We start from the raw sequence: 10,000 nt of genomic DNA, 5'->3' as shown, positions 1-10,000 counted from the left end.
GAATTTGTATTTGTGATATTTTGGTTTCTGGAAAGTGAGAGGAAGCAGAGAAGCATCTTTCATCTTTGTATTCAATCTATGCAACCAGCAAATAGATAAACTTATATATTCTCTACTTTGAGATGAAATTGCAGTTTTTCTCAGAGTTGTGCAACAAATTGTGATACGACACAACTCAGATTGTTGTGAATGAAACCGAAGGAGATGGTGTTGGATCCAGGTTTCATTCTTCTCAGAACTCGGAGCTGCAGTCTTGAGAAATGTGAGTTTTTTTTCGTCCAAACCCTGCAGACGAGACTCAGACGAGAAACCCCATCAGGACGTGGGATCGGGTCTCAGGGCCGTTTGAAGCTGCCTCCCGAATGAGGCAGAGCAGAAGGTGACTCAGCGTTTTGCATATGGAGTCACACCTGTTGTCTCCGTGCAGCTCGGGCCCGTGCAGCCAGTCGGCCTTATCTCTCTGCAGAGGTTTTTTTTTTTTTCTTCCTAATCAGTTTATTCAGTAGTTCTTCCAACAACATTTAAAAAACATATGCATAGTCTGAACATGAAAAGGAGGCGGCCAGACTACCTGAAGCCAAAACATATGATTAACAACCTTAGCAACAGATGAAATATGACGGCAGAGTTTACAGTTAAATAGCTTTTCAATGTCGGCTGTGATTCATGCAGAAGTGTGAAGTTCTTTCTTCTTCCATCTGGTTCTTTGTGTTTAATTCTGCAGCCTAACGGGCACAACCATACCAAAAGTGACCAACACATACATGCACATACACACCCGATCATAACGTGCATGCACCGCACACACTGAATGCATGTGCAGATGTTTGTTGATGTAAATATTGAGAAATGTGTGTGTTTTTGTTGCAGGATCTGCACCATGAAGACCAGACTAGGCTGCCTGTCCAACAAGTCGGACTCCTACAGCGACTTCTCCGAGTTCCTTCCTCCCGCCCACGAAACGACTGCCAGGTGTCTGAAGTAAGTAACACACTGTGTGAGTCCTTCTGTCGCACAAACGAGCAAACTGTGACACATTGAAGCACAAAAGATTACATTTGATTTCCCACGTCCGAGGATTAAAGTGTTTTTTATGTGCAGAAGAATAAATCTGTCAATCATTTGTATGCATGCTACGACTTGATAGTCACTGAACTGAAATGCAGCCGAATGGCGTAAATTCCTCAACACACTAAATTCCTGATATTTTAGAAGTTCCCTTCTCAAATCTCACAGATGAATGTTGGATTTGAACGACCTCTACGTATTTTTAACTGATCTGACCGATACTTCTGCCCCACTGTGATGTCACATCCCATCTAACACGCCCCCTAACAAAGCCAATCGAAGGCAGAGCCGAGGCCGACACCTCCTTAAAGAGACAGGAGCTAAAACCCAGCATCCCAGCAATTTGTGTGATTTGAACATTTGCATGATACAACTTCGCTAAGCTGTTGTGAGGTTGCTTTAAATTATGTTAAATTCTTTAAAACTGTCTTCTTAAAATATATTTTTAGTACTTAAGCAATTTATTGCACTTCTGTCAACGAGCATTACAGCAAATTCTGAGATTTGATATCAAACATTTACCTGATACAATTTCGCTAAATTGTAGTTTTTGAGATAAGTCATGAAGCTTGTTAAAGTCTTGATTTTCTTGTATTTCGAAACGTATTTCATTTCCAATATGGAGGCTGCAAAGCTAACGTCCAAGAACATGTATTTATCTCCCATCTTCTCCATTAGTGCAATGATTTGAAAGTAATTCAGCGATAGTTGTTCTGACGTATAATCGTGTCACTGACTTTATGAGTTACACCAGTGGGATTCACAATATCTCCAAAGCCCATGTGTGTGTTTCCCTTTGATCTCCAGCACGGCGTGTCCTCCCTACATGTTTTCATCTTCTCATAAAGAACGTTAACATGTGAACAAAGATCAGCCGTTGTTCTTCTGTTCCTCTCCTCCCTCTGGATATAACAATTACTTCACAGGCCTACAAAGCCAAACCGCTGTGAGCAGAAAATAAATCATGCATTAACCTCATCCGCCCTTTAATAATACAGACAGTAGGATCCTGTGTTGAAAGATGCATGACAGCCCAGCGGTTGGTCGGAGTCTCACTCAGTTTCCCTCTGGCTCTCTGTCCATCAGGCTGTCGACGGACGAGGTCGTTCGATGGTCCGAGTCCTTTGATCACCTCCTCGCTCACAAGTGTAAGTGGACTACTTGTGTTTTTCATCGGCGCCTCCAGCAGAAGTCTCACACAGGCACCATCCAGTCTCTTTAACCCGCAATAAGTCAGATACTTGTCTGTGACCTTCCCTTTGAACCAAACACACACTGGCAGAGACTCAGTGTCACAACGTTATCACAATGTTTTAAAGACACAACTCAGACTGTGCACGGTGAAGCCGCCAACATATCGACAGAGGCTCATTCGTCATTAGAATATAGCCGATGGTAAATTGGCCATAGAAACTGCAGAGAATGCGACAGATAAAAAACGCTCTCTGACTCAGAGGAGCCGAAGGTATATTTAGAACCAACTAGAATAGCACTCAGCAAAGCACACACACCTCTGCCAAGTTCCAAAGATAGCAAACAGATGTGGGCCACTGCAGGCGGTGAGGCGGCACAAAATGGATGTGAGCCTGAAGCCGCCGCCTAGAATAGCCAATGTGGGCAAACATGCTTCCCTCTCTGCAGGATGTAATCTGGATGTGGACCTAAAGTGGCCCATGTGGTAAAAGCTGAATATGACAGTGACAATCTGGACCAATGTTCAAGAAAGTTTAAAAAGTATTCGATTGACCCCTTTTTCTAGATCAGCACCCAAATTGAATAGGTTAGTTTTTTTGTTTTTTTTTAACTTGAGTTTTTATTAAACTTTTCTTAGGCATGGTACATGGCAAATTAAACATGTTTCTTTATACAGGAACAAGTAGTATATGGTTGAGAATTGACTCTAATAACAGACTTCGCACATATTTGTCTCAAAAACAGGCAGCTATTACAAAACAAAGTGAGTACAAAATGATATCCACTCATACCTTCAATGCATACCTGCACACCACACCATACATGATATAGCATACATCATATAGACATGTTGCTGAGGTTTACAGTATAACAGGATCCCACTTGGGAGAAACACAGCAAAACATGAATGGGTTAGTTTATGATCCAAGTTTCATGAAAATCAGTTTTTTGTGTAATCTTGCTGAAAACCTACAAACCAACCAACCAGGTGATCTTTAAACCCAACAACAGGATGTTATCTAACCTAAGTGCTCGTTGCCTAATTGTCTGAAACCAACTTTTCTTAGGCATGGTACATGGCAAATTAAACATGTTTCTTTATACAGGAACAAGTAGTATATGGTTTAGAATTGACTCTAATAACAGACTTCGCACATATTTGTCTCAAAAATAGGCAGCTATTACAAAACAAAGTGAGTGCAAAATGATATCCACTCATACTTTCAATGCATACCTGCACACCACACCATACATGATATAGCATACATCATATAGACATGTTGCTGAGGTATACAGTTTAACAGGATCCCACTTGGGAGAAACACAGCAAAACATGAATGGGTTAGTTTATGATCCAAGTCTCACCCGTGCACCAAGTTTCATGAAAATCAGTTTTTTGTGTAATCTTGCTGAAAACCTACAAACCAACCAACCAGGTGATCTTTAAACCCAACAACAGGATGTTATCTAACCTAAGTGCTCGTTGCCTAATTGTCTGAAACCACCACATATTCTTCTCATCTCTTTGAAGATTTCCAGCAAATTGCAGTAGCTCCTCCATCACATCCAACCCAGGGCTTCTTGACGTCACCCGGACACATCCGGCACTTACGTGAACATTATCTCTTTTGTCCCGGTCGGTCGGGGGTTGAGACGCGACATAATGGTTTCACCCATTAGCGGGAAATGAAGCTAATGTTGCTCTTTGGGAGGAAAATGCAGTTTGTTACAGAACTGAGAAGAAAAACCTTCCCGAGGCGGAGGGAGCGTGATGCACCTGCGTTTCCTGTTTCAATTGACCAGGCCTTAACGGGGTGATTTACAAGATGAACACACACATGCACACACACACACACACACACACACACACACACACACACACATAGTACATAAGTAACGGCCAAGCAAAGGAACACAGAACTGAATGTTCTCTTGATATTGAATTCACATTGGCCTTAATTTGATTCAATAAGGGATCTGGTGTGTCACCCGTCGACCTGACTGCGGTTGAGTGTCGTCCTCCGGTGTGAAGCTGACTGTGTGTTTCCTCGGGGGGGGGGGGTCTGACCTGTGCTCCACGTCTCCTTGTACTAGAACATCATGTGAAGAAGATGAGGAGCAGTGATGTGCTCTCGTTTTTATCAAAATGCGAATAAGAAGTCCTCTGATATAGTTGTTCTCGACATTTTAACTTTATTCTCAACATTTCTACTTAATTCTCAGACTGCAAGAGGAGAAAAACAATATTCCTCTTCGTTTCTTTTATTTTTGGCCCTCATACTAGCTCGTGAAGCTGCAGTGAGTCTTCATCACTCCGAGCCGCTGCTAATTTCCTTTTAATTTACCTGTAACCTGCATTAGACTCTTCACAGCCTTGTTTCTGCCCCTGTCTGCTTCCCTCTGTCGATTAGCACCATCAGCTCTGACCTTGTTTTCACCGAGCGACCAGATAACATTAAACCTTCGTTAACATTTCTAAGTCTGCGCCTGTGTCTGCTCCTTTAATCCCTTCAAAGAACTCTGGTGCTGTAAGAGTTTTAAGAGAGAAGGTCCCTATTTCTTCATTGTTCGTGGCACAAGGATGAAGACGTTTCGTTCTGTTTCACTGAGCAGAGGCAGTGAATAGCAATCTGATATAAACTAAGCTTGGTTTATATAATTGTCAAAATGCACATTGCAAATTTTAAATTAGGGAAATGCCCCTGTTGAAGAAACTCAATGTATTTCGTTGAGAAACACTGAATGTACACAATAAACTCTTAATATGTAAAAATATGAGTCTTCTTACTTGGAAAACCAATGATTTGTGTGTTTAAAAACAGCTAAAAATGAAACATAGAGCATCAAACTATCAACTTTCTATGGATTTGGTTTAAAATGTAAGTATAGCATTAATTAAACCAGACCATGATCTTTTTTCGAGAGTTCAGATCAACATTAAATAGATTAATAATGTTCTTGTCACTACAGGATGTTGCTCTGCAAGATCAGCAATCTTGGTGGGTAGGAAATTATTATTTCACCAATAAAAAGCTTTTTAATGTGAAGCTGCAGTAACTTAATACAGTATTTTTACATTGACACCCAGTTAGTTAATGTAAATATAAAGATACTCCAAAAACGTCAGTCTGCACCATGTGACCTTATTCTATGGAAGTGATTTAACAGATAATTAAAATCTTCAACAGCATCATATTTTATAGCTTGTAATTCTTTGTGCATGCAGATCATAATTACTTCAGGAGACAGCGTGGAGTTTGTGTTAGTGTGTAATTGTGTTGTGGTGTTTTGACAAGCACTAAATTATACTTTATGTAGAAAGTCTAAGTAAACAACAGGAATGAAATCAAACCTTGAGATTTCCAGGTCACTGTGACTTAATCAAAACATCAGCCTAGTGTGTGTGTTTGTGTGTTTATGTGTGTGTGTGTGTGTGTGGGTGTGTGTTGTGCAACCTGCATGTTTGTGCTCGTACGCTGATGAGAAGGTGTTTTGCTGTGTGAGTAACCGTGTTGAATATGCACCGATGGACCAGCCCCTCTGCTCGGCTCGGCTTAATTAGGTAAACAGCAGAAATGGGAACGCTGGAAATAACATGTCAACGTGACACAAGCCCGAAGAAAAACATGCCCTTCGTTTGTGTTATCATCAGCGGGGGGGGGGGGAGCACGCTAATCGATCACTCGTCTTCACTGATAAAGACAGAAAAACAGTATCTCTGTGGGAGTATGTTGTTCAGATGTTTGTCTCGTGGACCTAAGTGCCCTCTTCCCGCTCGATGGGAACAACAGAGTGTACACAGGAGAAAATATCATCATAGTACGAAGGGAATTATCACTTATCACGTGATTACACCGGACAAGAAAAATACATCTGTAGAAGAAGGAGTTCTCTGCCTGGAAATAAGTGGTTTACGCTGGAATATCAATCATGTTGTTCTAGTGTTGTGTTGTTTTCTTTTCCTCGCCTCCTCCTTCCTTCCTTCCTCCTTCCTTCCTTCCTTCCTCCCAGTCTGACTCACGTTGTTCTCTGCAGACGGCCTCGCCGCCTTCCGGACGTTTCTCAAGTCGGAGTTCAGCGACGAGAACATCGAGTTCTGGATGGCCTGCGAGGAGTACAAGAAGATCAAGAGCTCCACCAAGATGGTGTCCAAGGCAAACAAGATCTTCACCGAGTTCATTGATGTCCAGGCGCCGAGAGAGGTGGGTGTGTTTCGAAGAAGAAGGAGGAGACTTTGGTTTAGTGATGCTGGGCAGAAATTATTAGATATCAGTTTGTGCATATTCAAGAAATATGAAACTATTGTGATTTCTTGGTATAATTACACTGATAATGACAGAAACCAAAATAAGGTCTAATCAGAGGAGACGGTCTCAGTCTGGAACAAATGCTTTGGCTCGTTTGCTCAGACCAATCATAGGAAATTGATCTTGTCATCAATTAAGTAATAAGAGAAGAAAAACTAGAAGAGCACACACCTTCACCAACTCAGAAATATCAGTCCCATAGGTGTCCATGATCTTTTTTATCTAGATCCATTTGACATCGTGGAAAATGTCGAAAACGTCCTCGAGCTCCTCATCTCACAATATGTAAGGTTCAATAAGTGCTTCTTTGGCCCGTAACACATGATTCCTCCAATTTATATCGTAATCCTTTCAGCAGATTTGTGTAATGCTGCAACTAAGAGATAAATTAACAAAGAAATGCCAATCAAAACACAAGTTCCTTGGCTAAGAACAGAAGTAAGGGAGTTGTAAGTAGTATTCTGAAAATTAGATGAAATGTTTCGCTTTGAGTTTGACCTCCAATGAAATCAAAAGCCGTAACAATAATGATATTATAGTGGAAATTGAAAGAATTGGTTTTTCTAATTTTCACTATTTTCTATTTTAGCCCTCATTTATCATGGTTTCGTAGCTAGACCAATCAAATACAAAAGATCCAAGGTACAAAGCCATGAGTAAAAGAAAGAGAACTTGGTAGATCTAATGACAAATTGCAATTGGGGCATCACACTACCTCTACACTTCCTTTGATTAATTTATGCACTACAGCTCCATATCAGAAAAATGTATTTAAACAAACAACCAATGTGGAAATGATTTTGTCAGACAAACTGTATTATTTAATTGCATTAAATTATATCTTTGCATGTTGTCTAAAATAGGAAACTCAAGGTTTTCTCGAGAACGAACCTCAGCTCTGAGCAAAGCAAATACAGGCGTTACTACCACATGCAGCGTTGTTATGTATCACTATCATGATGTGAATTCACGTGAGCGCCCCCTGTTGTCCTCTCTCCACTTCCTGCCAGGTAAACATTGACTACCCGACCAGGGAGAAGACCAAGAAGAGCCTGGAGGACCCGACCCCGAGCAGCCTCAACGAGGTCCAGGCCAAAGTCCACGGCCTCATGGAGAAGGACTCGTACCCGCGGTTCCTCCGCTCCAAGATGTACCAGGAGCTGGTGAACAGGGCCCACGCTCAAGGCCAGCGGCGGTCGGTTTGAATCCCACCAGCGACCACAGCTGGACAAAAACAAAACTGGACCTAAACTGTAAATCACTCATTAACCCTTTGACGTCATCTGTCAATACTGTGAATCTGGGAAGGGAAGGCGGCTCCGTGCTCGACCGTTTCCTGTGTCCACACCAGCTCCGTGCATGAAATCCCTCTGATAAGATGAGTCCGGGTGAAGTGAGCGGTCACGGGACGAGGAGAAGCTCGATGTTTACTTCTATTTATCGCCTTCTCAATGAAAATGACGCTATAACGATATTTATTACAATGTATGATTTGAGTTTCGTGTGCTTTTATTTTTTCGTAAAGGTCATAGAAGGAAATGATAAAATTAGAAAGTCTTGGTACCAGAATACGAGAAGATGTTTTGGTGTGATTGAAATTTGAAAAAAGGATGGATGAGGAAGTAGATTCCAATAAGTTATGTTGAAATAATAGATGGTTGAAAGCTCTTTATTTAGATTTTTAAATAGTTTTTAATTTAATTTGTACAAAACAATTACACATTCCAAAAGTTTACAAAGAAGTATTGACGTTCTGAAGCAAAAAAGTTTCGTAATTGGCATTTATTACAAATATTCATTCATTTTGTAGAATAATTGGAAATAAAATGCTGATTTTAGAACTGATTTAAGAACATGTAAGACCAGTTTGTGGTTTGTTCATTTCCATAGAACCAGCTCACTTCCATTGAGGTTTAATTGTTAATATTTATTATTTAAAAACTTGATTATCTTTTATCAAAAAGAATCGTACATTGCGATGATGTCGTTGTTCCTCAGCCGCTGCTCCTCTCGGCTCTTTGTGGATTAGACGCCGTCGACTTCCTGTCGTGGTCGTTTGTGTTTACACCGAACAACAAAGTGACCGAAAAACACTTTATATATGAAACTGTGCCAAACTAGATTGCACTTAGGTCTTGACTATAGCTAGACTATATAATCCTGTGTACTGTAATCTCTTGCAGGTATTCTATGTGATATATAATGTGGAGCATTGGCAACGTCTTTGCTTTTCGATTCACTCGATTCAGGAAAAGGAGTTGAAGCATCTTTTTAAACCACATTAATTTCTTTAAATGCACATTTAATTGGGTAATCAGTGGTTTATTAAACACTGGCTTCTGAATTTGAGTTTGCAGTGAATTGAAAACACAGACGGTCAAGCCCCCCCCACACCTGTTAGAATCTGTCCCGAGTTACAAACTGTGTTGTTGCAATTTTATCCTCAAATATTTCCAGCATGATGCACTTCACAGAATAGTGACTTAGATATTCTCTCTTGATATTCTTCGACTTGTACAGTATGATGTGAAAATGACTGCAAAAAAAAAAACAACGACCTTATATCTAGAATACGTCAGTGACATGACGCGTGTGCACCCCCCCCCCCCCCCACCACAGTATTTGCACTCCTTTATAATAAAGCTAACTGAAAAGATTTCCTGGGGAGGTAAATGTTTTCTTTAGTGCATGTGTGCTGTGAAGGCCGAGCGACATATCACCCTAATACGATGTGTTACTGTGTTCCACATGAATGTAACCTCCCCCCCCCCCCTTCTATATATTTTGAGATTAAACTGGAACTGCATCTACATTCTGTGTCTGCTCTCGTAAAACCGGATGCGTATCAGAGCCGTGGAAACGCGTTCGTCCACTGATCAGACAGACGGATTAACCTTGATTCCATTTCCTCTTATAAAACAGCAATAAAATTACACACACACACAAAAAAAAAACCTCCTCCTTCTGAACAGATGAGCGGCTGCAGCTCCGTCTGTGGTGATTCATCGTCGCTGTTATGTCAGAACATCATTTTTTAAATCGCAGGCAAGGGGATAGAACCGAAATTAAAATAATGACGGAAGGTGAACAATGGAATCGTGTAATCACTTGAGAGCAGATCGTTCCTCAGACGTCACATCTGGCAGCATCAGGCCAGATGTGCAGGCAGAGCAACGATCGAGTGTCGAGCCGCCTCCTCTCAGCGTTTAATGACGGATATGAAAGAGTAAACGAGTAAAGAGTAAAGACGCTGCAGCAGTCGGTGTTGCTCTGCAGATGTAAACACGCTGCTTTTCACATCCAGGTTCATTCAGCTGGAAAGCAAACACATGCACAACCTCACACACACGTCAGCTCCTGTGTCAACCTCAGGCTTGTTTTCATCTGGACCACGATGATGCAGCTGCTGAGCCCCTGAAAAGAATGAGGAG

The 10,000-nt window shown here is 41.2% G+C and overlaps 1 protein-coding gene across 1 annotated transcript; it reads left to right on the top strand.

Annotated features, from left to right (window-relative positions):
* Positions 1-877: 877 nt before the first annotated feature.
* rgs8 (regulator of G protein signaling 8) lies at positions 878-7,774 on the top strand. The gene is made up of 4 exons (XM_061078482.1): positions 878-981; positions 2,155-2,216; positions 6,298-6,464; positions 7,580-7,774. The coding sequence occupies exons 1-4, from the start codon at positions 881-883 to the stop codon at positions 7,772-7,774; spliced, it is 525 nt and encodes a 174-aa protein (XP_060934465.1). The 5' UTR covers positions 878-880.
* The last annotated feature ends 2,226 nt before the right edge of the window (positions 7,775-10,000 follow it).

Source organism: Limanda limanda, chromosome 9 (genome assembly GCF_963576545.1).
Source record: "Limanda limanda chromosome 9, fLimLim1.1, whole genome shotgun sequence".
Taxonomy (NCBI): domain Eukaryota; kingdom Metazoa; phylum Chordata; class Actinopteri; order Pleuronectiformes; family Pleuronectidae; genus Limanda; species Limanda limanda.
Note: the sequence above shows the minus strand (reverse complement) of the source record. Positions and strands in the feature narration are given on the sequence as shown.